The sequence below is a fragment of the Anser cygnoides genome, chromosome 7, assembly GCF_040182565.1.
Source record: "Anser cygnoides isolate HZ-2024a breed goose chromosome 7, Taihu_goose_T2T_genome, whole genome shotgun sequence".
Taxonomy (NCBI): Eukaryota; Metazoa; Chordata; class Aves; order Anseriformes; family Anatidae; genus Anser; species Anser cygnoides.
Genome location: NC_089879.1, coordinates 30,027,594 through 30,055,105, shown reverse-complemented (window position 1 = coordinate 30,055,105; position 27,512 = coordinate 30,027,594). Strand labels below are relative to the sequence as shown.

The 27,512-nt window shown below is 40.5% G+C and overlaps 1 protein-coding gene across 13 annotated transcripts in view; it reads left to right on the top strand.

Moving 5' to 3' along the window:
- Positions 1-27,512, top strand: part of GRID1 (glutamate ionotropic receptor delta type subunit 1) — a 699,294-nt gene that overhangs the window by 489,293 nt on the left and 182,489 nt on the right. For all 13 annotated transcript variants that reach the window (XM_067000674.1, XM_067000673.1, XM_067000680.1 and 10 more), the window contains 2 exons: positions 8,770-8,931; positions 10,221-10,340. In XM_067000674.1, coding sequence (XP_066856775.1) covers positions 8,770-8,931; positions 10,221-10,340 — 282 coding nt within the window. The remainder of the gene's footprint in view (positions 1-8,769; positions 8,932-10,220; positions 10,341-27,512) is intronic.

Below are 27,512 nucleotides of genomic sequence, written 5' to 3'. Positions count from 1 at the left end.
TTCTGTTATAAAATAAAAATGTTTTTCTGGTTAGGTTTTTAAAGAAATATTTCTCTTTAGAAATGTGATTTCCTTTACAGTTTCCTTCTTTCCTTATTTACTATTTAGACAGTTGATAAATTCAATCTATGTGAGAGCCTGTCTATATTAAAACATATTACAGGGACGCAGGATATCTGGAGTTATTTAGCATGGTCTGAATATATAGTAAGATTAAAAAAGCAAAAAGAAGAAAACTCCATCAAACTGTGTCACAAAAATAATAGTTATTCCTCAAAGGATTCAGAGTTCCGCCTCTCTACTGAAGAACTATTCCAGGCATTGCTTTGACATATTCAAAGAGAAGATGTTAAGAAGTGTGAGAGGGTATTCCTTGAAACATCTGCTCTTCTTTCCATGTGAAAACTTCATCTGCTGAAGACTTGATCATCAGACAACTTTGTAGGCATCTCTTAGCAGCTGTTTCTTTAGAGCTACATTTTTGTTTATGAACTGTCTTTCTTTCAGGAATTGCTGCAATATAACCACTATGCATGGAGGTGTTTTTGTTTGTTTGTTTTTTATCCCAGAAGCATTTGGCTTCATAAACTTAAGGGCCTGATCCTGCAATTTTATCCAACTAAACAGCCTGACTGTCATTTGACCTATTTATACTGCTGTTATCACACAACTGTTAAGTGCTACTGGGAGCAATAAATATTGATTGAGCCATATTAAAAAAATATACTTTCTGTCATAAAGGATTAATAAGCCCCATTTTTCTTTTCATTATAAACATATATTTGCATGTCTCTTTAGCAAAGCAATTTCGGACTATTGGCCAGATGTTCAATCACAGTGGAAGCTGTTTTCTTAGCACTACATGAATGAAAATTAGTCTTGAACTGACTTCAGCACCCATTGCATGGGATATCTTTCTCTCAAACCCTATAGCATGTCTTTAGGTGTGTTAGCAGAAGTATGGGCTTAAAATAATAATAATAATAAAAAAAAACAAAAACGGATGCCCTCTGACCAAGTGCAATTTTGTGGCATCCTGGAGGTTTGAACCTGTGGTGGTTTTACCCTGCTGGGCAGCTAACTCCACATAGCCACTCCCTCACTCTCCGTCCTCAAAGGAAGAGGGGAAGAAAGAAATTACTATGTTTTCCAAGCTCAAGGGTTGAGATAAGGACAGGGAGATCACTCATCAATTACCATCACGGGCAGAACAAACTCAGTGTAGGGTGATTAATATAATTTATTGACTATCGCTGGCAGACTAGAACAGTAAGAAATTAAAAGCAAACTAGGAACACCTTCCCCTCATCCACTCTCTTCTATCTCCTCCCCATGAGCGACACAAGGGAACCCCTAATTATTTATATATGATAGAGGGTAAAATTATCATCTTACACTCTATTTTTCCAATTCCAGTATTACCTCCTGTCCTGCTGTCTGACTCTGTTATTCTCAGTATGCTTTATCAAGTGTCTCCCTGGACAGTGAGTGTTGGCTGTGCCAAATTCTTGAGATGTCTGGTGAACAAAGCCAATGTCCTTCAGCTGACAAGTTTGAGCTTTACACTGTAATCCAGGCCTTATTGCTAACATGTTGTTAGAAAACATATTGAGTATGAAAACACACAATTAAGAGAAATACTCATAAGAGCTAGCTGAAGGACAGTGAACATTTAGAAAATAGAAATTGTATGTAAGGAGAAGAGTGGTGTGAGATAGGTAACTCAGTAAAAAGAGGGGAAATTGAAAAAGAAGTAAAGAATGTTTATTATTTATTTTTTTATTTTTTTTTAAGGGAAAATTTCTGATAGTGTAGGCTTCCAAAGAAATCTTCAGAAACCCCATTGTTTGACACACTTAAAACTAAACAAAACTGGACAAATCACTAAATAATATGCCAGTTAATTTCCTTAACATTGTAGGGCTTGACTAAATATACTTCTATGGTCTGTTTTTCTGTTGTTTCATGAAAATTTTATTCAGGTTTTTGTTTGCCTCAGTAATAATAAATAGCCCTTTGGAAGTTTAAAGCTGACATTTGAGTCTTTCATGAAAGTTTGCTTTTTGACACTGTTTTTCTCGTGAATGCCAGACTGCTGGCTGTGATTTTGTTCCCCATGAGCAGCAAAGCATGTATTTAAAACATAGACATTCACACAAAGTCTACAATGGGCTCTGCAAACTAATTTAAGAAAACAAAATGGGTCGAGTTGTTAGTGTCTCTGTCCTAACAATAAGCGTAACCTTGTAAGCGTGCTGTTACAAGTAAACAAACTGTTGATCTTTGCTACTCCTAGCAAGATGCATCCTGTCATTAGTGACACGAGTGCCTAACTGTGTTTGTCAGTACTTGAACTCTGAAAGCTGAAACACAGTTTTAGTGCGTGCTGGTGTGTGCATACGCAAACACAATGATATCACTCCCCAGGCAGCGAGCATTTCTGCTGCTGGCAAGCTGTGCTCAGTCTGAGCTCATCTTCCATCTGCTTCATCCTTGGAACTGACTGCTGTGGCCACTCACAGGGTGATTTTGGCAGCAGCAGGGTACAGATGCAGAGTTTGGGAATAAGTTTTTGAAGCAGTGGCATCTGGGTGCCTGCTTGTCTTCCCAGCTGATTTCTTCAGTGGTCTTATCTGGCTGGAATTCTGTCTCTGCTAGCAACTCAGAAGTTGGGGTCACTCTTTGTGGCTTGCTGTTCTTCCCAGAAGAGCACTTGTCTATGATTAGTTCTTCTGAAGGAGCTAAAAGCAATCTTCATATTTAACTTTAAATTCGTTCTGGAAAATCTCACAGAATTCATATGGAAACCTCTTTAAAATCACATTTAGTAATGTAAATAGGAAAAGATTTCCATTCTCATATTGAAAATTTCTGCTCTGTTCAACTAGTTCATGGCAACTTTTTTCTTCATTGTGAAATAAAGGTTCCCAAGAGCATCCAAAATGTTCCTGAAATAATTTCTAGAATATATAGCAGAACATACCAAAAGTTACTCACGTACAGTGCAAACTCTTTAATATATTTGTAAAACAGTCAACATCATTCTTATAGCAGATAGGTCAGAAAGCATTTAGTAATACTACATCTAGCTCTTACAACTCTCATCAGTCAAGTGAAGGAGGAACTGAAAATTACAGTTTCTTTCTCCAAACAGGACAGATATGAAACACTTTGTTCTACTCTAGGAATTTTTGTTATATTAAGGGGCATCCCTGCAGGCAGATACATGTCTGTTCCTCCTCTGTTCCCCCTGAGAATATATAAGTAAGGGAAATAAGAAACGCTACAGAGCTTGGAAAACCCAAAGGAGTCAAGTCCATGGACTTATTTTTTCTTCTCCCTTGCTTTGCTATCAAGTCTGAATAGCTATTTGAAAACTGATTTTCAAATATACTGTTCTCTTATGTCTCAGACAGCACTGGTGGAAACAAGGTATAGCTGATCCCTTGGTTGTCTCACAAATTCCTTCATGGGTCATTTTTGTATGCAGGCGGGGTTTGATAACTGAAAATTGAAATATGTGTGCACTTGCAGTAACAAGTGTATACAGGCTTTGTCCAATCACCCCTTTTTCATTTTGCAACATCACTATTCTGGAGGTTGTAGCGAACTTGTAATTTTATGGAGAGGTTTTGTGGAAGACATTTTTCTTCTAAAATAGTCTTCTAGTCTGGAGAAGAGAAGGCTGATAGGCAACCTCATTGCTCTCTGCAACTCCCTGAGGAAGGAAAGCACAGAAGGAGGTGCTGGTCTCTGCTCCCTGGTCACTAATGGCAAAGCTGCAGCAGGGGAGGCTCAGACTGAACATTAGGAAAAATTTCTTTACCACGAAGGTCGTTAAACACTGGTACAGGCTTCCCAGCGAGATGGATGGTGCCCCGTTCCTGTAAATGTTAAGAGGCATTTGGACAATGCCCTCAGTAACATGCTGTAACTTTTGGTGAGCCTCAAAGTGGTCAGGCAGTTGGACTTGGTAATCTTTGATGGTCCCTTCCAACTGAACTATTCTAGGCTAGTCTGTTCTAAAACACAGTGACTGATGGTGCTATTGAAAGAGATTTAGGTATTCAACTTTGTAGGAGCATGTTGTGAGCAAGGCTATTATGACTACCTTGCTTTGAAGAAGCAGTGAAGGCCTGTGGAATTGTTGATGTATTAAATGGAATATCATAGAAAATAAAGGAAATTATTGTAGCAGTGGATTTAATGTGAGATCAGGCCAGAATATGTATCTTGTATTCAGTAACATTTTTCTACACAAAAATATTTACATAGTAATGAATTAAGGCAGAAGGTGATTGTTTTGAAGGGTTTCAAGTATTCTTATTTTTATAGCTCAGAAAGAAGTTAGGAAAAAAGAAGATGAAATATACATCACAGTAAGATGATGGTACACCTTATCTCCTTTGTGGAAATATTGTTAATTCCTTGTATAGAACCCTTACTTTTTTTTTTTTTTTCCTCCTTTCTTTTCCCTCTATTTTTAGTAGACTGGAAATGGCCAGGTAAAATAACAAAAACAAAACAAACAACAACAAAAAAACCTGTAGGCTTGAAGGATGCTCCTGTTCAGCTATGCTCTTACCAAACTACTCAGGCATCGGATTAGAACTGGAACCATAATTCTGTTTGCATATTTTGTATTCTAAAAAGAATTGTTAATTATGTGAATAAAATTCAACTTACTTTTCCATTGGATGTTGACCTATCAGTGAGTAATGGGTAAAATAAAAGTTAAAATTTACAAATGCATGCAGGTCAGTATTGCTGAATACTTAGAGTATGATTCTATGAGAAAATGTACTTTGCTGATTAAAGAGTACCATATACTAATTTTTGGGGTGGAACTGGAGTGCCAAAATTCCAGTGGATCAGTGTGCACAGCATGATGTGCAGAGTAGTCCTTCCATGACAAAAAATAGTAACTTGCTGCGTCCCCTGCAAAATTTACTTCTGCCTTGCTATGCATCTCTAGATTCACGACAGAAGGAAAGAGATAGTGTGAAACTCTTCTTGTGCAGACCCTTCTGTGCTGTCATTTATTTTATACCATTCTTTCAAATGAAAAAAAGAAAACAGTTGTGAAACAAAATCCATTATGGGACTAACTAAAATATATGGGTTAGGTTGGTAAACAAGTGGTTGTTTTGTTTTGCTGTACAGCATGAAGTGTTTCAGTTGTATGCAAGGTCGTGTAGGCTAAGGTAGTCAAAAATATCTCTCAAGCTTTTAGTACAGTATACATGGATAATCATGTCATAAAAAGTAGATAAGAAAGGGAAAGCACTGTACCCAAGTACACCTTGTATTTTACCTTAGAACTCTCTACTAGCAAACTGTTTTTGGGAATGAGGCTGCATTTTCCCAGAGCTGGAAAAGAACAGTGTCAACCTGTGAAAATACAAAACATTTCTGCTTTGTGGCTGTTCCAAGGCAAAATGACAATAAGCTGTCAGTTAAAAGTGTGGGATTAATCAAATTCAGTGGGAGCAAAGAGGATCCTGTCTCTCGTGGCATGTAAAAAATTTCATTTTTCCTTACATGTAAAATGTACTTCTAAGCAAGTTTTTTTGTTGTTGTTGTTGTTTTTGTTTGTTTGGTGGAGACTAGAAGAGGAAAAGTGTCCTGTTTGATAATAAGGATTTGCTTGGTTGCTTTATTTGAAAATTGTTTGGAAAATATCTGTGGAGTAGGGAGACAAATGCAGTAGAGCGGAAGAGACTTAACAAATCTAGAAGCTTACTTGCTGGAGCTCATATTAACTCTTTAAGTACTTACTTAAAAAGAGGAGATCTGGAAATTAGCTGCTTTGGAAACTCTTTGAAAAGGAGAAGGACTAACAAGATCAAGTGGTGAATATAAGGAATGCGGGCTTTTTTTTTTTTTCAGGAAGGCTAGAAAGAAAAGGAAGAAAAGATGATGACATTAAAACTAGCTATACCAAGTGGGTGAGATTCTCAGTGATAGTATTTCATGGATTTTGCATTAAGATCCCTGTTTGTATTTAGTCACTTAAATAGGTGGGTATCCTCAACATTTTTGTGTGTATTTTCTTCCTATTTTAATTCTTCCAAAATGAGTTTTTATTTACATATTTGTTAAGATATTTTGGTCAGGAAGGGCTGGAAGGTAGATCCGGGAAACTATAGGCCTGTTAGTTTGACCTCAGTGCTAGGGAAGCTCATGGAGCAGATTGAGTGTCATCACGCGGCACTTGCAGGGCAAGCAGGCGATCAGGCCCAGTCAGCATGGGTTTATGAAAGGCAGGTCCTGCTTGACGAACCTGATCTCCTTCTATGACAAAGTGATGCGCTTGGTAGATGAGGGAAAGGTTGTGGATGTGGTCTACCTTGACCTCAGGAAGGCTTTTGACACCGTTTCCCACAGCATTCTCCTCGAGAAACTGGCTGCTCTTGGCTTGGACTGATGTACGCTTCGTTGGGTTAGAAACTGGCTGGATGGCCGGGCCCAGAGAGTCGTGGTGAATGGAGTCAAATCCAGTTGGAGTCCGGTCACTAGTGGAGTCCCCCAGGGCTCAGTACTGGGGCCAGTCCTCTTTAATATCTTTATCAATGACCTGGATGAGGGGATTGAGTGCACCCTCAGTAAGTTTGCAGATGACACCAAGTTAGGTGCGTGTGTCGATCTGCTCAAGGGTAGGAAGGCTCTGCAGGAGGATCTGGATAGGCTGGACTGATGGGTTGAGGCCAACCGTATGAAGTTCAACAAGGCCAAGTGCCGGGTCCTGCACCTGGGGCGTAACAACCCCAAGCAGCGCTACAGGCTGGGAGATGAGTGGTTGGAAAGCTGCCTGGCCGAGAAGGACCTGGTAGTACTGGTTGATAGTCAGCTGAATATGAGCCAGCAGTGTGCTCAGGTGGCCAAGAAGGCCAACAGCATCCTGGCTTGCATAAGAGACAGTATGGCCAGCAGGGCTAGGGAAGTGATTGTCCCCCTGTACTCGGCTCTGGTGAGGCCGCACCTCGAGTACTGTGTTCAGTTTTGGGCCCCTCGCTACAGGAAGGACATGGAGGTGCTTGAGCGAGTCCAGAGAAGGGCGACGAAGCTGGTGAGGGGTCTGGAGAACAAGTCTTACGAGGAGCGGCTGAGGGAGCTGGGATTGTTCAGCCTGGAGAAGAGGAGGCTCAGGGGTGACCTTATCGCACTCTACAGGTACCTTAAAGGAGGCTGTAGCGAGGTGGGGGTTGGTCTGTTCTCCCACGTGCCTGGTGACAGGACAAGGGGGAATGGGCTGAAGTTGTGCCAGGGGAGGTTTAGGTTGGATGTTAGGAAGAACTTCTTTACTGAAAGGGTTGTTAGGCATTGGAATGGGCTGCCCAGGGAAGTGGTTGAGTCACCATCCCTGGAGGTCTTTAAGAGACGTTTAGATGTAGAGCTTAGTGATCTGGTTTAGTGGAGGACTTGTTAGTGTTAGGTCAGAGGTTGGAGTAGGTGATCTTGGAGGTCTCTTCCAACCTAGACGATTCTGTGATTCTGTGATTAATTTATGGCAGAAAACTTTCCAAAGTGACTAGGTTCTCAATTTATGTTGATCTCCAGATTACATGGAACATTTTTATTTCTTAACGTTAGGATCTTAACACAGGATCAGAAGTTTACTTTTAGACATTGATGCAACAGTATTATATGTTTAAGCTTTACAGCTGGGTGATGTTTTATAGGAAGTATGTAGCTGCATTAAGTTCAACAGGCACCATCTTCTGTGGTGAATTAGAGAAATCCAAATGTTTAGTGGCAAATTCACGGATCACCAGGGCTAAAGCTAGATGAATATCTTTTTAATATAAACAAAATAAAAACAAAAATAAAAAATGCCATGTCTGGCACCTAATGCTAACTGGTAGTTTGAGTTTAGTAAAGAGTAAATCAAGACCCCTGAATCTGTGCATTGCTTTGAAGAGTGCCTGTAAATGCTGCAAACGTGAAGAGCAGCTATTTTTTTTATATTTTTCAAACGCCTTTTCCTCGACAACTTCCACTGCTAAAATTTTACCAACTACAGTGGATACTGCCACGTGTCGAAGATCTGATTTTGTATCCATGGCTGTGTCTTGGTTTGGAAAATGTTGGAATGCTTGAATGTTACTAGTATGTTTTTCTTACTAGGACCTTTGTAGTCAATTATTGCTGTTGTTATCTCTCATAAGGAGAGTAGGGAGGCTGAAATAAATCCTTCCTGAGAAAGTAGAACAGTGACCAGTCTCCTTTAGATTTGGTGGAGAGATGATGATACCAAAGTAATACTGCTCTTCCTCCTCCCTCCGTGCAAAACAGATGCATTAGTGTTATATTTTGCTATGCCAGAAATTACCAAGATTGATCAAACAGAAGAAAGACTAAGAGCTTAATTCAGTTCCATCATTTTCTTCTTGCCAAAATTACTGACAAGGTAGTAATCTTTGTCTTTTATTGATAGATAGCTGTACTTCTTCTAGAGCTTGAGTTTATGTTTGAGCTGCAATCTTTTACATCTTTACAGCATTGCATTGCAGTAGGGTAGGTAATGCACAGGTAAAGCAAGTGCACTAGAGTCCCTTGGCCAGAAGAGCCCAGGTGCCAAGTTGAAAAGAGAAGGTGGGAGTGAGCCCTGGTGTTTGTCTGAATTGCCTTAACTGTTGAATATCTCAAACATGCCCAGATAATAATTTTTGTCTTTTTGCTTTTTTTTTTGTTGTTTGCTTGCTTTTACAGTTTCTTTTAAACAATGCTTAAATAAACAGAGAGGCTCATTCTTATTATTGTTTGCAGGTTTCCAACCTGTACCTGTATGACAGTGTGCTCATGCTAGCCAATGCTTTCCACAGAAAACTGGAGGACAGGAAATGGCACAGCATGGCAAGTTTGAATTGCATGAGGAAATCCACCAAACCTTGGAATGGAGGACGATCCATGCTAGAGACGATTAAGAAGGTGAGAATAGACAAACCGCAGTTGTTTGAGCAATTGAAAGAATTGTTCCAGTTCTTCTAGAGATTAGCTGTTTAAGAGGTTTTTGACCTCTGTTTAACTTCTCTTTGATTTATTAGAAGCAAGTGATTTACAACTACTAGAAATGATCTACTGTTATTAAACAAGCCAATGATTTATTACAAACAAATTACACACACTGCAGTGTTGTTCCAGTGATACGTTCTACTTCTGTTGCTATCATAGCTACCTTCTGTGGAGGTAATGTGATTAGAAGCAGTCATACAGATGGATGTGTGCATTTGTCGTAATAATTTCCTCAAGAGAACTTAAGGAGCTTGAGGGGCCAGCCAATGATAAGGTTTAAGATTTAGGTTCAATTTACTGCAGCTCAACTAGCTTCATAAGTTAGCTGAGCATTGGTAACTATCTATTTATGTACTGTAGCCCAGAGCAAATGCAATGTGATTTAGCTAAGTTGTCATTAACAATTACGCTGTCTTGCAGCATGTTGAATTACTCAGATACGGACAGTACTATGACTTTGTATATGCATGGTAACCTCTTATATGGAAGATATTTAATCACAAATACTAGTGGAAAAAAGTACTAATTTTATCCTATGATATCTTTAGCAATTATTTGTAAAAAGAAACCTGTTTACTCATATATATTGATGAAATATTTTTGCTTTAGTAAAACGATGCAATTTCATTGAAGTGTTGTGTTATGCTCTGACCAGTCTTAATGGCACCATCTTTTGTTGATAAATTAACTCAAAGTTTAGTGTCATTTTAAGCTTCACTGCTACAAACCCCCAAAAGCCCTTAGTGATACTTTTACAGAGAGTACTCAAAATAGTACTTAAAATTTGATCTTTTCCTCATGCCTCTTTTGGAAGTCCAGCAGGCATTATTCTTTCTTCTGGGCTTGGATTTCATGCCTTTGAATTCAACACCAGACTCAACCCACTGCCATCAGTTACACTGAAAGGCCGTTGTCTCCTGTTCCACCAAGGTCCTCCTTTTCTTTGGTGTCTGTCACTATTAGAGATAAGGACCTGATGACTTTTTGACAAGATGTACAGTGGATATGTTAGTGAAGAGATATTTCCTCAAAAAATATGTATGAGTTTGTCTGGCACTGTTAGAACTATGGAAGAACATGTAATTGCTACATTTAGAGTTCACTGTAAAATTTTTCAAAGCAGATTTGGCATATCTTTAATAGAAAGGAGCATTTCTAAAGGCAAATTTCTTCAATTCTAAAATTTTTGCAAATTGTTTCCTTAGGGCCATATAACCGGGCTTACTGGTGTTATGGAGTTTAGAGAAGATGGTGCCAACCCCTATGTTCAATTTGAAATACTGGGCACTAGCTACAGTGAAACATTTGGCAAAGATGTCCGGAGGGTAAGGATATGCTGCTTATTTCTCTCTTTTGTTTTCCTCTAAATAATATACATTATGTTTCACAGGAGAAAATTTATTTGCTAAGAATAAGTAGGAGCTACGCTACAGAAGATATTTACTATAAAAGAAATATTTTCTAATTTCTCATACGCTTAAATGTTGAAAGCTAATTTTATACTGGTAGGGAGGAGTCCTTCAACTTGTTTTCCAATGTACAGTAATGATATAGTGATATGACAGTGCTTACGAACATGATAGTGAAGGCTGCATAATTCTACTCACGTATTTTATTTCTAAAATGATCTGACATTTGTCGTACTAAGGAAGCTAACTAAGATTATAAATTACCCAAACAGAAAAAGGTGTAAGGTGTAACTGCTGTAAGAATCTGAAATAAATAAATTAGAAAGCTCTAGAGAAGATAATTTGAGAAATGGCTGATGCTATATTGTACCAAGTAAAGTATTACCTGTCAGTTGTGACTGGTGGAGCAAGGACAGACTGGGAGTAGGGTGGTTCCATGGGGTCACTAACATAAACTGTCATGGGCTGAGAAGGCTACCGAGAACATGTTCCTGCAGAGGGGATGTTTCAAAAACAGGTGAAACTCTGACTTGGACAGTGAGGTTTTGTTTGGAACCCAGTCTAAAATATGTCCCTATACTGGTCATCTGGTTGAAATACTGATACTAATACTATACGGTCATTGGTTCCTGTATTAAGCAGAGCTGAGTAAGCCAAATTCCATGCAAAATTAACTGTTATGCTACTTTCTGTTCTTTGGCCACTGTTTCATGTGTTTCATTTTGATTTATCTGAATTATACCAGCCTAAATGGAAAAACGAGTTAAGATCTTGTGTTTACATTATCATCTTGAATAGCTTAACGTGAGATTCTCTCAGAGTGTAATTTGGCATGACTACTCTGGACATGGAGCCAGAAGCTTGTGCTGTCTGTTAGAAATTCAAAAAAAGGAAGAGAGGCATTTGCAATGCATAGAACTGCAGGAGATATAATTGAAAAACCTCTGTTGCCAGAAAATGTCTCTGAAGACTTCAGATTTGTTAGGCACCCTCCTATATTGACATGACCAGAAAAGGTTGTTTCTCAGTCCACTTTACTTGATTTCTGGAAGTTTTCTACTGCAAGCGAGGAACTCTAAGTTCTGAATACTAGCTGAGTGATGAAAAATTAAGATCATATTGGAAATAGTGTTTCCTATTTAATAAATCAGAGTTGGCATGGGAGGCCTAGAAAGCAATTTGGGATTATAAATAGAAGTACATACTTAAGTTTATGTACAAGTATGCAAAACGGAAGTATCCAGTGCCATGTTAGATGCTGTATCCTGCTGTGTTTCCAGCTGCCACTACAGAAAAGTATGAGTCTCCTGTCAGTGCTGTGTTATTGCCAGCAGGTATCTTGGGTGCCATCGGGCAACTCAAGTTCAGTTCCATTTTGATACACATTTCCCAAGTGACTTTGAATAAATCATGTAATCACTTTGTGCCTTGATTTTCCTTTCAGTAAAATTGACATAATTATCACTCAGAACATGTTTGAGACCTTACATGGAAATTATGATGTGTTAGTATACATTACTACTTTTTTTATATATATATACACAATGTACATTTCATATATATGCAAAAGCTTTCACTTCAATATGTGCAGCACACTGACCAAATTCGGATGTAATCCACGTGTGGAGATAGCTACCATATCATGCAAAAGAGACCACAAGGCAAAGAAATGGGAAAAATGACTAAATTGGAAGATGACTAAAATGACTAAATTGGTATAGTACAGATCACTTTTGATCCCTAATTTGCTAATTTGGGATTAGGTGGTTAATGTAGGAAGGCTTAACTCTTTCTTTGGATGTTAAATACAGAACATCACACAGTTCCAAAAATGAAAAGTAGCATAATTCTAAATGGATAAAAAGCTACTGACTGTGTAATACTACTCTGAGTTAAAATGAAGTTCTGAAAATGATCCTCCTAGCCTAATAGAGGGAGAGCAAAAAGTCAGCAATATGCAAGAGCATATGCCCAGCAGTCTATAGAAGAACTTAGAAGAGACAATATTTCTCAGAGCAAAACTACCATGGAACTACTGGTATTCAATTATTTTGACAGCCTGACTTTTTATTATTGCAGCAAAAATATGTTACAGCTCAGAAGTACTTTTGAAAGCTCTAAAAGTCATGCTTGTCTTCTTTATATTACTTGAGTGAGAGATCAATTCTGATTTATTGTCAGTTGTTTCCATATCAGCCTTTCCTCTGATTTAGCTGTGGAGGGACACATTTTTGGTGCAAAACAGAGGTACTTTTCTGCGTGGTTTTCATTTCCTCTGTATGAAGAACAGCTGTATCTGTTCATTCCTGCCCTGACCCTACAAAAAGCCTTTGCACTTACGATCTGTGACAGGGTAGTGCAAAAGAATGTAACAATGAGTGTTGAGGCTTAAAGAGAATCCAGTCAAAAGGTGTAATGTACCTTAAGACTCAACATTCATTACAAAGTCTTTTGTAGGGCCTTTTTGCAGAGGCATCTTGACTCTTCACAGTTGCCCTCAGATCTGGTCTTTCTGCAGCCACAATTGTTTTTAATTTCCCCTGGGTGTGACTGAGTTATGCATGCAAGTAAATATATGTATTTCCTGTCTTGGTACACGTTCTCCTTTCTTCCACAACTGCAACATCATATTTTTGTGGCAAAACCTTATAGTGGCTTTCATGGTTTTTTTTTTTTTTTTTTTTTTTTATGTGCTTTCTTTGCTTTCTTTTCCTTTGTTTGGGCAGACTTTAATGAAAGGGAAACTTCAGAAAATGCTCTAATTTGGTTTAAACATAAAAGAACAGAGAAAGTCACTTAAGGTCTACCAACTTGCTTTACAAAAGGCTGAGGTGATTGCCTTCTATTCACTGTGTGCATGTGGAAGTTAAGAAAATACGGTGTATTCATGCTTAAAAAAAAGAGACTGGTGTGATGACCAATCAGGGTGTTTGAAGGTTGAAGGGATTAGATTGTCAGAGAATCTGAAAAAGCTTAAATACCTAGTACTTGATGATTGCTGTATGATTTATGTTCCTAGTGCATATAAACACCTTCTAAAATAGCAACCTGAGTATCTGTATATTTAAAAAAATAAATACAAATGGAAAAAAATACCCACAGCCTTGTAGATACAGACATAAAGGAACTGTAAAAAGTATAAAATAGAACAACAGAATCAACTGAAAAGACACAAAGTAAGGAACTTTAATACCTGATCCCATGCTATTGTTTTAAATTGAATAACATTTGAAAGAATGAATGAATGAAACACAAACATAACATGGAGAAGGGTGGAGGTTTGTGGAACTATCTAGAAAAAGTAGTATAACGTGCAGGTAAAGCCTGTGAAAAGCTGGAATGAGGCTAATAGTCTATTATATTCAAAGCTCTTTTAGATTGTCGTTAGTAGCTGATATAAGGCCCTTTCTTCTCATTTCACCTCTCATGCCCACTCCCTGTCCTAAAGGTGTGTGCATCAAGTCCAACACCATCCCTGGTTGCTGTTAATTGCTGGATTACCACTGAATGCTCTTCCTCTGAATGCAGAGTTTACCAACATGGCTCTTCCTTTTCTCATTTAAATTTTATTTTTCCTTTATTCATTTTTATTTTTTTACCCACAGAGAATCATAGAATTATCTTGGTTAGAGAAGACCATTTGTGCCATAAGGGACATGGATGAGTAAAGTTTGTTCACATTTTTGTTTTCGTCTTAGGTTTGCTTTGGTTCATTCCCAGCAGTGGCTGGGAGTGATCAAGTCATTTTGCTTCAATGGCTCATTATCCCCAAGTGTAGCATGAAATTGAGCTTTGTATAATGTTTTGAACTCTGATAGAAAAGGATTGTAACAAAGGTACTTAGCTGCTAACATCAAGAAATTAAATGAATTATAGTATTAAAAATTGTATATTCCTAAACATTGGAGAGACCATCCCTTCAGAGCTAGTTTGTAATTGTCAGTGGCAAACTATGTTTATCACAGTAGAAGGGACATGAGGTGGGAAAGGAGGTCAGGTCTACATTAATTTCTTCTCTACTCATCATCTACATTATTAATTGTTATTAATGAAAGCCGTTCTGTAACTTTCTGAACATCTGTGCTGGTTCATAATTCTTGTATTTCTGTAATTGGATGAATTCACCACAATATAATAGTTTAATTATCCAGCTGTGAGAGCAAAAATAAGAGTTAGGGCTCTAGAGTGGTGTTCCTGACAACTCACTAACTCACATTGATCTCTTGGGATATAAACCTGCTTGTTCTTGCTTGTTCACGAATACAGTGAATACAATAACCCTAAAACTGCCCTTGTAGGGCCTTGTAGGCTTAGTTTAGATAATACTTATGAAGAGCTTTGAGATTATCTTCAAGTTCATCCCTAGCAGGAAGATCTTATGTAAATGTGGAATGATATTGTTATTTAGCATATGTTATGACAGGGATCGTATTTTTTAGAGCAATTTGCAATTCTTTTCCAAACTAGCTGGAATGAAGGCAGAATTAATGGTTTACACTCATGCTGTATTTCACAAGAAACATTCTGTTCAAAATGATAACATTTACCATTGGTTATTCATTTATGTCAGTTGGTATGTTTTCATTCTTTTTAAATTAAATTTTCTTGAATTATCATCTGCTTCCTAAAGAGTCATACTTGTTTCTTCCAGTACTTCTGAGGCAGATTGTAGAAGTCACTGTAAGTAGTTTTGTGATATGTTTCAAAGTTGTTGAAACCCCTTTTTTGAAGTCGGATAAAGTGCTTGAATTGTGATTGTTACTTTTAGATGAAATCTCATCATTATCGTGATGAGAAATCGTATGCTTCTTGTTCATTGCAAAAAGAAACTGCATTTTAGGGGTCTGCAGTGTTTACTGCTTTCACCTGTAAGAATATTGCCAAGTTGCATGATATGCCAGTAAAAGTTACGTACTGAAGAGAATGATCTTAGGTGGGTACTACTGTAATTGAATCAGTTTTACTCGTATGGAAAATACCTAACTAAATTGTCTTGGTTTAGACATAAAACAGATGCCTGCCTCCTGTCAGAACACTTCATAAACATGCACTTGGGTATGGTAACTCAGTTTAGTCTGTGTTGCCAAGGTATCTTTCAGCTGAAATGTAAGACTGATGATCACTAAAGATCCTTTGTTACCTGCCAAAGGGAAGGGGTAATAGTTATCTTATTCTGGGTAGAATGCAATTTTTGCATATTTACATTTGCTTTAACTTTCTCTTACTGCTTGAGTGGATTGAGTGTCATGGTAGAATAATTTGGAAAAAGAGTATTGTGATTCATCCTATAAATACATTGCATCAAACTGAAGAAAAATCTAGGGTATTTTCCTCAAAATATGAATCTATTTCATTTTTAGTTGTAATTTTCAGTCCAAGATGGATATCGGGAGTAAAAATAAATGCATTTCTTGCAAATTCTACAAGTTGCATTATTAATGGTGAAAAATATAGCTGAACGTATAGGAAAATGTCTATGATCAATTTTTAAACCATAGAGGAGTACGATAGAAGAAATATGAAGAACCAAACCTGAGTGCTGTTTTTTTCTGAAATGAAGTGGGGACCCTGTTTGCCCAAGTTCTGCAGATTAGTTCTTTGCTTTGGGAATTGAAATATTTTGTTCTGTATGCTTTCATTGCAAAACTATAGCTGAACTATTTTACTCAATAACTGAAAACTAAGCAAGTTTAGAAATAATTTTTTTTGTTGTTGTTGCAAGTATGTGATACATTTTTCTTTAACTTCTTTGTTTTGTTTAATGTTTGGGGAAAATATTGCCAGTGGTTCTTTATTTATGGAGTTTTCATCAAAGCACCTGTAATTTAGTAGTGAATGTAGAATTCCGTGCTCATGTGCATGTTATGAAGAAAAGTTATTTCTATATTGAAGCAGGTCGAGATTTTCTGAGCTTAAGACCAAGTGAGAGGTACTTGAAAACAAACAAACAAACAAAAACAACAACAGCAAAAAAACACCTTCTGAAATTTTTCTTAGCATTTTGGAAATCTAAAGATTGGGATAATTTGCTATTCCTTCTTGCACAATGTCAATATGGAGCAAAAGCAGTAAGCCCACTAATCCAGAACAAAAGTGTCAGTCTGACTGTCGTTTCCACCTTAAGGAATATCTTTCAATCATGATGTTTGAAAATCACACCAAAATGGGAAGAATTTGTTGCAAGGTGTCAGACTTGCATTTCAGCATCATATCTACTTAGCAAAATCCCATTGAAAGATACTAATATTAATGCCAAAATACATGCTCAATTATTTTGACTAATAAATCAAATAGGTGTCATCTTGGCTTTCATAAATATATGAACAAAGGATATCTAGTATCTCGTCACTTTTAATCTGATTTAAGTGTCAGGGACAGTTGCAAGGGCTGTACATAATGGAAACTCTGCAGTTTCCTTTCAGCAGTGTTTGAAATGCATTTAATTCCTCTAATCATTACTGTTGCTTTATATCATTTGGTTAACTTCAAATACATGTAGGTGCATGAATGAATTTATTATTTGAGCAATAATTTTCAAATCCAGGATAACTATGATGCCTTCATCTGTATTTTGCTCTGCATATATTCAGTGTGTCAAAAGGTGGACATTTAAATGTAGGTAGTTAAGCTATTTGGTCATGCTACAAAATAGTAGATTTAAGAAAAAGTGGCATGGCTTTTGTTTAGTCTTATTAAAATAAACAATGGAAATAGAAATAGAATTTTAAATAATTCTGGTTTTGCTTTTGCTTCTGCTATTTCATGCCAGAGTATATTACTACATACCAATAAATACTTGCTGTTCGTATTATCAAAAGACAAATTTAATGGCAAGATTTCTTAGTGGTCAGCTCAAATGTGGGACATGAAGAACTTGTAGGTCGCAGTGCCACAAGCTATCTGACTTGGTTTGACTTAGTTCCTTAACTTCATTATACATTAAAAAGAAAAAAAAAAAAGATAACCTTAATTCCTCAGCTTACTCTTTTGGAAAGATACATGCAAAAGGTTATCAGAGTTCTGATTAAACCTCTTTGTCCAAGATCGCTAATTCACTGAAATAACAATACTTGGCAGAAATTGCCCGTCGGTGTTCCAGTTCCTGGCAGAAATGCTTTTAAATTCAGGACTTTGTTTTTAGACCACGTGGGAAACAGTTAAATGGGTATTTAAAAAAAGTACAGTCTATAATCAGTACAAACCGGTGTCAAGGAAAGAATTCTTGAATACACCTGCTCCAGTACCGTATCTTTTGCTGTGTGAGTGAATGAAATGATGTATTTGGGTAAAATATATACAAAACAAAACTTATTTTCCATTTTGGGATAATGTCCTTTTACTGGAATGGAGACAGTATCAGACATAGGTAATAACTCTTACAATGGAAGATTCTTTCTGAGCATGATATCTATGTAGCAAGCTATCAGATTATTGCATGTCTGTATTTTTAATATGTTAATGACTGCAATGGACAAAAATATAAATAGAGCTCTCCAACCATATAACCGCTAACAGGAAACATTTTGAAGTTATATGTTGGCACCAAAATATATTTATGTAATGCGTGTGTATATTTTTGGTGTTTTCCAGCATGAAGTAGGTACATAGGCAGAAGACAATAATAATTAAAAATATTGACAGTATTTGAGAAGTCAATTCTCCATATTTTGCTGCAGACTGGAATAGCTATTCAATAGAACAACACATTTGAATTCCACTTATAATTAGACCCCTTCCAAGGGTCAAAACCAAACAAAAATGAACAACAAACCCCTTGAATAACAAAGCTCACCAAAATCCACTGTTAGTGGAGATTATTGGGAACAATTATGAGAGGTTGAATCTGCCAGATGAATCTGCAGTTTGCCCTAGGAAGGAAGCCATGCCCTAGCTATTTTAAGTGAAAAATATAATTGCCACTAGCCTGGATGGAAAATGGGATAAAGGTGATTTTCTTAGGTGGCTGGATTCCAGTTCAGTCTGAGCTTAAAAGATCATTAAGAACCTGAAATGACACCTGGATCTGAAATGGTGACTAGAGTATCACATAGAAGGGGGGTATTTCATTTGCAGTGATCACATGCACACAGGTGTTATTTCATGAAGGCAGGGCACATGATCAGAAAGCATCCTGTTAGAACAGCGTGGACCAGACAGAAATGTCATGTAGAAGAGCTGAAGCCTGGTATCTGCAAAGGCCAAATCACTTTGCAGTCAAAATTCTCTCATGAACAATTATGCACCTGTCCTGAAATCAAGTTGGAAGTTGCAAAAATATCTGATTGCATGCCTTAAGCCCATGGGTTGTGTTTTGTTGTTGTTTGTTGATTTGTTTGCTTATTTTTATAAATAGAATTGTACTGAGCATGAAGCATGGAGGATACTGGGAGAGTATTCTGTCTATGAATTTAGGATGCCCTGAAGAACCAGAGTGATGCAAATCTCCCTATTCATTATTAACTTTTGTATCGTGCTTTGAAATCAATGGATGAAGGATGCTGTCTATCATGATATAATTCTTCTTCAAATGAATGAAGGAAATCTGTTTGAAACAGTACTTCTTTAATGTAGTAGGACAGCGCTAGCCTGCCAATATCTACTTCACTTGCAACAATATCTTTTCTATGAAAAAATAAGTTGCGAAGTCCCATGGAGTTTATTGATGAGGTTTGAAGAACTCAGGTGTTGGGCTTTGTTGGAAAGCAGATGTAATGGGAAAGAAAAATCCAGGGAGTCTCTGTTATAGCAAAGGAGTCAAAGAGAAATATGCTGCTGATCATTATTGAGCCAAGCAGGTAGCCAGATAGAGGCTTTCTTTTAGGAAAAGAAACTGTATAGAATTAGTTACATCTGACTTAAGTTATTTGCTTAAAATTGAGTTGCCAAGCTCAGTTTCACTGAATATCATAACTAATGAGAAGAAAGAGCTTGCTTAGTTATATCAGTGAAATCTGCTCAGTCAGAATACCGCCAAACAGTCCCTTCATAGTGCTTTGCTTCAGGACAGGTGCTTACACTTGTTCCAGCTCTGTCTGAAGTTTCAGTGCTCTTTTGTCAAGTCTTCCACTGTCAGAAAACTTTGAGAAAACAATTGTTGAGGCACATCCTGTATCCCATGTGTACTTTTTTCTGGGGTAATGTGTCTGGCAATGACAGCTTTTGTGTTATGTAGTTAACTAACAGTCTGGTGATTTTACTGACCTGTCAGGTGATTCTTTGGTGTCAGCAGGTCAACCCAGTATTTCTCCCCATGTTGTTTGTCTTAAATTCTCAAATTCTTAAAATTATGTTAATTGATAAAGTAGATAGTTGAGATTATAGCATCTAGGAATGGTATAAGGCTGATACCAGTTCCTGTTTGTTTTTTTGTTTGTTTGTTTGTTTGTTTGTTTGTTTAAGTAAGGACTGTAATAAGTGATAATGTAATAACCATTTAAGGAATACTGGAAGTTGACAGAGTAAAAAAATAGATATTCTTTTACAAAGCAGGCTAAAACTTTCCAAATACAGTGCTTGGGCACATAAGTGACTGAAGGGACTGCAGCATTCAGTCCCTGGAGCCTTACCAGAAACTAGTCCTAAACAAGCACAAGAATTGGCAATTGCTTACATGGAAGAGAAAAAAATAATCCAATACCCAGCAACTAGCAGCATGGGTGATATTTAATACTAGGAGAACATTTCAGTTCAAGTAGTTCTAGCACCATCTATAATTTTCTTAAAGCTTTATGTTCAATTTATTCTGCTGTAAGATTAATAATACAGTAAGACATAAGTTAGTAGATGCTTTGCAAGATTGGTGTCTGAGCTGTATTGAATCTAAGCTGCACTCTCTGTCACTCTCTGTACTCTCATTCAAGATCCCATTCAATACCAATCTACAAGGGCAGTGGAGCTATTTACATTTCAGCAGCACCTGGGGGCTATGGTTTTGTTATACAAAGAGCTGCACAGATAGTTAACTATATTATTATTATGTAATACATAAACCATGTGGTTATGTATTCAGAAAAATGCTATTGTAGTTTTGCCGTACTGGCAGAAAAATGCAATCAAAAAGTAGATTTTGAGAACATTCAGTATTGGAACTCCTACAGGGTGTTTGTTAAGATAGGGATGAATAGCTTTGTGGGTCAGGTGCAACATATGTTTTTTGGGCTTCAAATTTTTCCAGGCTAAGTATAACAAGCACTGCTGTTCATTGTTCAAATTTGTGATTAAAATAATTTGAAGAATGAGAAGGGACCAGCTCACTTCTGGAGCTGAATCTGAAGTTCTGTTTGCCTTTTTTTTTCCCCTCTTCTCTCCTACGTTTTAAAATAATTGGAAGTGAGGCATTTCTTGGTAAGTTTTCTGAACTTGTTCAGTGATATCACAAGGTAATTTCACTAGAAATTTTAGAGAGAAATAAGTGTTGCTGCTTTGTGTTTTTATTAGGCTAAGTAAGGGCAAATGAGAGCACAAAATGTTTACTTCATGAGCATGCAGGAAGTGCACTGAGCTTTTGTTACTATTTTTTATTAACTGATTAGATTTGGAGGAGGACTTCTATAGACTTACTGAAAGGATATTCTAGATCTTCTTTTATTTGAACACAGGGAACACAGTAACCAATGAAGCAGAAAGCACAGATTTGCTGTGTGAGTTAGCTTAAAATGAAAGTGTGAATCTGAAGCTTGGGTACTGCCCAGAGCCTGCTACTCATTACCGGACATTTCACTGTCTTTCTTAGTTAAAAGAGTATGTCCAATCTTCTCTGCATCCCAAGACAAATCTCTTATCTCAGGGTCTTGTCTCTCTGGGTTTGATTCTCTTCCTATCATGCATCACCCAGTTTCATTCCCTGCTACAAGGTCCTTAATTGTGTATTGCCTCCTGCACCTTAGAAGCACCTCTCTGTTGATGGTCAGATGTCCCCAGGGAAGCCAAAATCTCCCGTATTTCACCAAGCAATTTGTTGTGACCCCATGTGCAATCTGGCTCTGAAAAATCGGTGCCTTTCTCTGCACTGCCTAACCACAACCTTTTAATAGAACATAACATATAGTCATACAGTGGACTGAGAGATCAAATAGGTGCTGCATCTATTCCACAAATCAATATGACAGAGCAGAATTCAAATCAATATTGGTTTCTTCTCTGTTTCTATTTTGAATCTTGATAGAGGGTTTGGGCAAAGACTGATAAATTGTTCCAAGATCTATAACTGTGTTATTTTAACTATAGTTTGATTTAAGAAAAAGTGAGGAAAAATGTAAAGAAATGCCTAGTGGTAAATCTAAGAGGAATAAAGTGAGAAGTTTTCATATATGTTTTCATTATTTATGTGATGTATTTCTGTAGATTTTGCCCGTGGGTGGTATTGCAAGACTTCTGTGCATTATCAGTTCTACTATGACAGCCATGACTTACCACCTTCATAACACTTTATCCAAGATGACTCCTGTTTGAGTCTTTTTAATCATCCATATACCATGATCTTTCTCTATTTCTTCCATTCCCAAGACGCAGTGCAAAGCAGTCATTTATCATCGCCAGTAAAGAAAGATAAATGGAAAGTATGGATTGTATTGCCTTTTGTTAATATATTGAGCTTTTGGTGAGAGTCAGATTTCTTAAGGAGAAGAGTTCAGATTAGACTGAAAAGGCATTTTTCAGAATTAACTAAAAATGTAAGGCATTAAATAGAATCGGCTTTAGAATAATTACTGTGATTAGATTATTTTTTCTGTGTAATTTACTATGATTTTTCAGTTTCACAAGAGAGATCTTACCCTAGTGCTATTTGGTGTTTTAGCAAGCATGCTGCATGCAAAATATCTCTGTAGCAATGTCCTTTGTGCTACAAGGTGGTACATTACTGAACCAGCCAAGATGGCAGGGACGCTCAACGTCCCAGCAAATCACGTAGTTTCCCCATTGCTGACTGGTTGTGATCATTGAGGTAGATTTGTCAAGTGTAACATAGTTCAAATTGGACAGTCTGATGAAGATATGAGAATAATTATTATCTGACAGCTGATTCATCTGTGAAGAGTCAGAGTTGCCGCCACTAAAACCTTTGTCTCTGCCACAGGGAGACTCCACTTTGGAAAATTAATAACCATCATCCTAAGGGAATCTTTCTAATAGGAAAAGGTATGTGCTGGTAGAGGGAATAAAGGTGGACATTATACTCTCTCTCTGACATATGTGAAGCACATTAAATTGGAGTCTGCTGGCACTGCCTAGTATAAAACAGCATTCTTATTTGCATTAATGTTGTTGTGTTGTTGTCTAATTGCTTTTTTATTTTGTTCAAGAGCCAATGTGTTGTCTATAAATTTTGTTTCTTCTATATATTCTTTATAATACCAGTTAATTATCAAATGTCATAGGAAGTTCACCTCATTTATAGGCTAAGCTATAGCTGCCCTTATTTTATCCTAATAAAACCATGAAACAAATTTCCTTACTTAAAATACATCATTTGCCCTTATACATTATCCTCTGGCTTCAGTTGAGGAGAACAGTACAGCCTATTTACTGACCATTTACAACACTTGAAAGAAGGTCTTGCTGCTCCTATTGCCTGCCAGTCTGTATTTTCTGTTCTCACAGATATTGAGCAAAATACAATTTAATGGCCTATACTAGTTTTGCTGGTGTCTCTGTACAGTATTTATGGTAGGTGTTTTGAGTACTGATAGTGGATTTTGAAGATAAGTCACCTATTTTCTCACCAATGGAGGGACTTGATGAAGGGAAGTAAAAAAGTCAGCTGGAACTCTTGAAAGGTCAGGAGGAATTGGAGCAGCAAGGATCTTCTCAGCCCTCTTCCCTGCTGTCTGTCCCAACATATCCTGCCCACATTAATAATGCTCTATTGTTCCATGGTAGTTAATCAGGCTGTAGCAATGATTAAATATCCTTTCCTGTAGTTGAATTAACTTTCTTAGATGTAGGTGGTATAAAATGAGTTACAGTGATGCACCTACTGCTTCTTTGGTTTTAATTATTTCAGAAATCCTGTCTGTTCTGAATTCATAATAACCACGAGTATTTCCAATATTTGGGTATTCAGAATCAGAACAGTAACAAGGCTCTGTAGAGGCAGACTTTCCTCCTTGCCGAGGCGACCGGCTCCGGGGCAGACGCGTGCTGCAGCGGAGCGCGGGATCGGGACAGGCAGGGCTATTTTTCGGGCATCGAGCCTACGTGAGGGAGCCGCCAGGCACCGGCAGCCCTCGTGAGGGAGGCTGCCGAGGCGTAGGCGGGGCCAGCAGCGACAGCGTCAGCGACAGCGTCAGCGACAGCGTCAGCGGCGGGCCTTTTAAATCGGGCACCACCGCCTTTTCAGAGCCACTTGCCGAGGCGACCGGCTCCGGGGCAGACGCGTGCTGCAGCGGAGCGCGGGATCGGGACAGGCAGGGCTATTTTTCGGGCATCGAGCCTACGTGAGGGAGCCGCCAGGCACCGGCAGCCCTCGTGAGGGAGGCTGCCGAGGCGTAGGCGGGGCCAGCAGCGACAGCGTCAGCGACAGCGTCAGCGACAGCGTCAGCGGCGGGCCTTTTAAATCGGGCACCACCGCCTTTTCAGAGCCACTTGCCGAGGCGACCGGCTCCGGGGCAGACGCGTGCTGCAGCGGAGCGCGGGATCGGGACAGGCAGGGCTATTTTTCGGGCATCGAGCCTACGTGAGGGAGCCGCCAGGCACCGGCAGCCCTCGTGAGGGAGGCTGCCGAGGCGTAGGCGGGGCCAGCAGCGACAGCGTCAGCTCCTCCCCCCGGCCGTTCAAAGGCAGTCCTTAGGGAGCGCGAGCGACCAGGAGCGCGGCGAACAGGGCCGGCAAACAGGGAGTGACGCGGTGGGAGTGACGCGGCAGTTAGCGAGGCAGTTGGCGCAGGCAGGGCGGAGCGCTCACACCCGCCCTTAGGGACAATTCCTCTAACGGCACTCTCCTGTCAGCTGGGCTACAATGGTCTCCACCAGGCACGGTGCCTTCTCTAGGAAGTCAGTGCACACCCAGACCGACTGCCCGTCCAAACATGCGGCAGTTCAGGTCTCAGGATGCGGGGAGTGCCTGAGCCTTTTGCTGCCATCGGCGGGAGGCAGGGAGACTGCTTGCGTGAGGTGCGAGCAGGTGGACGACCTGGTCCGCATGGTGGCGGAACTCAAGGAAGAGGTGCAGAGACTGAGGGATATCAGGGAGTGCGAGCGGGAGATAGACTGGTGGAGCAACTCCCTGCAGGAGCGGAGGGAGAGGGACCAGGGTGAGACGCCCCAAAGGGGGGTGGACCCCCTGCCCTGTTGCCATCGGGCAGAGGGAGGGGACCTGCGAGTTGAGGAGGAATGGAGACAGGTCCCTGCTCGACCTCGCAGGAGATGCCCTCCCCTGCCGGCACCGCCTTCCCAGGTGCCCTTGAACAATAGGTTTGAGGCCCTGGGGCTCGAGAGACCCGTGGGTGAGGATGAGGTAGGAAGCCTACCCGGGAGGATGCCTGAGGTGAGGAAGTTGACTCCACGCCTCAGGACTGCCTCCACCAAGAAAGAAAGAAGGGTGATTGTTGTGGGCGGCTCCCTCCTCAGGGGAACGGAGGGCCCTATTTGTCGGCCTGACCCCACACATAGGGAAGTCTGCTGCCTCCCTGGGGCCAGGGTCAGAGACGTTACCAGGAAGCTTCCAAACCTGGTTCGCCCCTCTGACTATTACCCGCTTTTGATAGTCCAGGCTGGCAGCGATGATGTTGAAAAGAGAAGCCTCAGGGCCATCAAACAGGACTATAGGGGGCTGGGACGATTGGTGGAGGGAGCGGGAGTGCAGGTGGTGTTTTCGTCTATCCCTACGGGGGAAGGGAGAGGCACGGAGAGGACGCGGAAAGCTCATGTGGTTAATAGGTGGCTCAGAGGCTGGTGCCAGCATAGAAATTTTGGGTTTTTTCACCATGGGGAGCTTTACTCGGCACCCGGCCTGATGGCCCCAGACGGGTCTCTATCTCCAAGGGGAAAACGGATCCTAGGCCAGGAGCTGGCGGGGCTCATAGAGAGAGCTTTAAACTAGGTAAGAAGGGGGACGGGGCTCAAACAAGGCCTGTTGGAGCTGTGCCGGGGGAAACAATGGCTAGGCCGGGGAAGAAGGCGATGGCCCAGCTGAAGTGCATCTACACTAATGCACGCAGCATGGGTAACAAACAGGAGGAGCTGGAAGCCATCGTGCAGCAGGCAGGCTACGACTTGGTTGCCATCACGGAGACGTGGTGGGACCGCTCCCACGACTGGAGTGCTGCAATGCCTGGCTATCGGCTCTTCAGGAGGGACAGGCAGCACAAAAGAGGTGGTGGCGTGGCTCTCTACATTAGAGAATCTTTTGATGTTGTGGAACTCCAGGCTGGGAATGATAAGGTTGAATCCCTGTGGGTTAGGATCCGTGGGAAGGCCGGCAAGGCTAGCATCCTGGTGGGGGTCTGCTATAGACCGCCGAACCAGGATGCGGAGACGGATGAGGAGTTTTATAGGCAACTGACAGAAGTTGCAAAATCGTCGGCGCTTGTCCTCGTGGGGGACTTCAACTTCCCGGACATATCCTGGAAACACAACACGGCACAGAGAAAGCAGTCTAGGAGGTTTCTGGAGAGCGTGGGAGATAGCTTCCTGACGCAGCTGGTCAGTGAACCTACCAGGGGTGGTGCCCCGCTAGACCTTCTCTTCACAAACAGAGAAGGACTGGTGGGAGATGTGGTGGTCGGAAGCTGTCTGGGGCAGAGTGACCACGAAATGGTAGAGTTCTCTATTCTTGGCGAGGCCAGGAAGGGGACCAGTAAAACTGCTGTCTTGGACTTCCGGAGGGCTGACTTTGAGCTGCTCAGGACGCTGGTTGGCCGAGTCCCTTGGGAGGCGGTTCTGAAGGGCAGAGGAGTCCAGGAAGGCTGGGCGCTCCTCAAGAAGGAAATCGTGATGGCACAGGAGCGGTCCGTCCCCACGTGCCCAAAGATGAGCCGGCGTGGAAGAAGACCGGCCTGGCTCAACAGAGAGTTGCGGCTGGAGCTTAGCAGAAAAAAGAGGGTTTATAATCTTTGGAAAAAAGGGCGGGCCACTGAGGAGGACTACAAGGATGTAGCGAGGCTGTGCAGGGAGAAAATTAGAAAGGCCAAAGCTCATCTGGAGCTCAATCTGGCTACTGCCGTTAAAGACAACAAAAAATCCTTTTACAAATACATCAACGCGAAACGGAGGACTAGGGAGAATCTCCATCCTTTACTGGATGCGAGGGGAAACCTAGTTACTAAGGATGAGGAAAAGGCTGAGGTGCTTAATGCCGCCTTTGCCTCAGTCTTTAGCGGCAATACCGGTTGTTCTCCGGACACCCAGTGCCCTGAGCTGGTGGAAGGGGATGGGGAGCAGGATGTGGCCTTCGCTATCCATGAGGAAATGGTTGGCGACCTGCTACGGAGCTTGGATGTGCGCAAGTCGATGGGGCCTGATGGGATCCACCCGAGGGTACTGCGAGAACTGGCGGAGGAGCTGGCCGAGCCGCTTTCCATCATTTATCGGCAGTCCTGGCTATCGGGGGAGGTCCCGGTTGACTGGCGGCTAGCCAATGTGACGCCCATCTATAAGAAGGGCCGGAGGGCAGACCCGGGGAACTATAGGCCTGTCAGTTTGACCTCAGTGCCGGGGAAGCTCATGGAGCAGATTATCTTGAGGGTCATCACGCGGCACTTGCAGGGCAAGCAGGCGATCAGGCCCAGTCAGCATGGGTTTATGAAAGGCAGGTCCTGCTTGACGAACCTGATCTCCTTCTATGACCAAGTGACGCGCTTGGTGGATGAGGGAAAGGCTGTGGACGTGGTCTACCTTGACCTCAGTAAGGCTTTTGACACCGTTCCCCACAACATTCTCCTCAAGAAACTGGCTGCTCGTGGCTTGGACTGGCGTACGCTTCGCTGGGTTAGAAACTGGCTGGATGGCCGGGCCCAGAGAGTTGTGGTGAATGGAGTCAAATCTGGTTGGAGGCCGGTCACTAGTGGAGTCCCCCAGGGCTCGGTACTGGGGCCGGTCCTCTTTAATATCTTTATCGATGATCTGGATGAGGGCGTCCAGTGCACCCTCA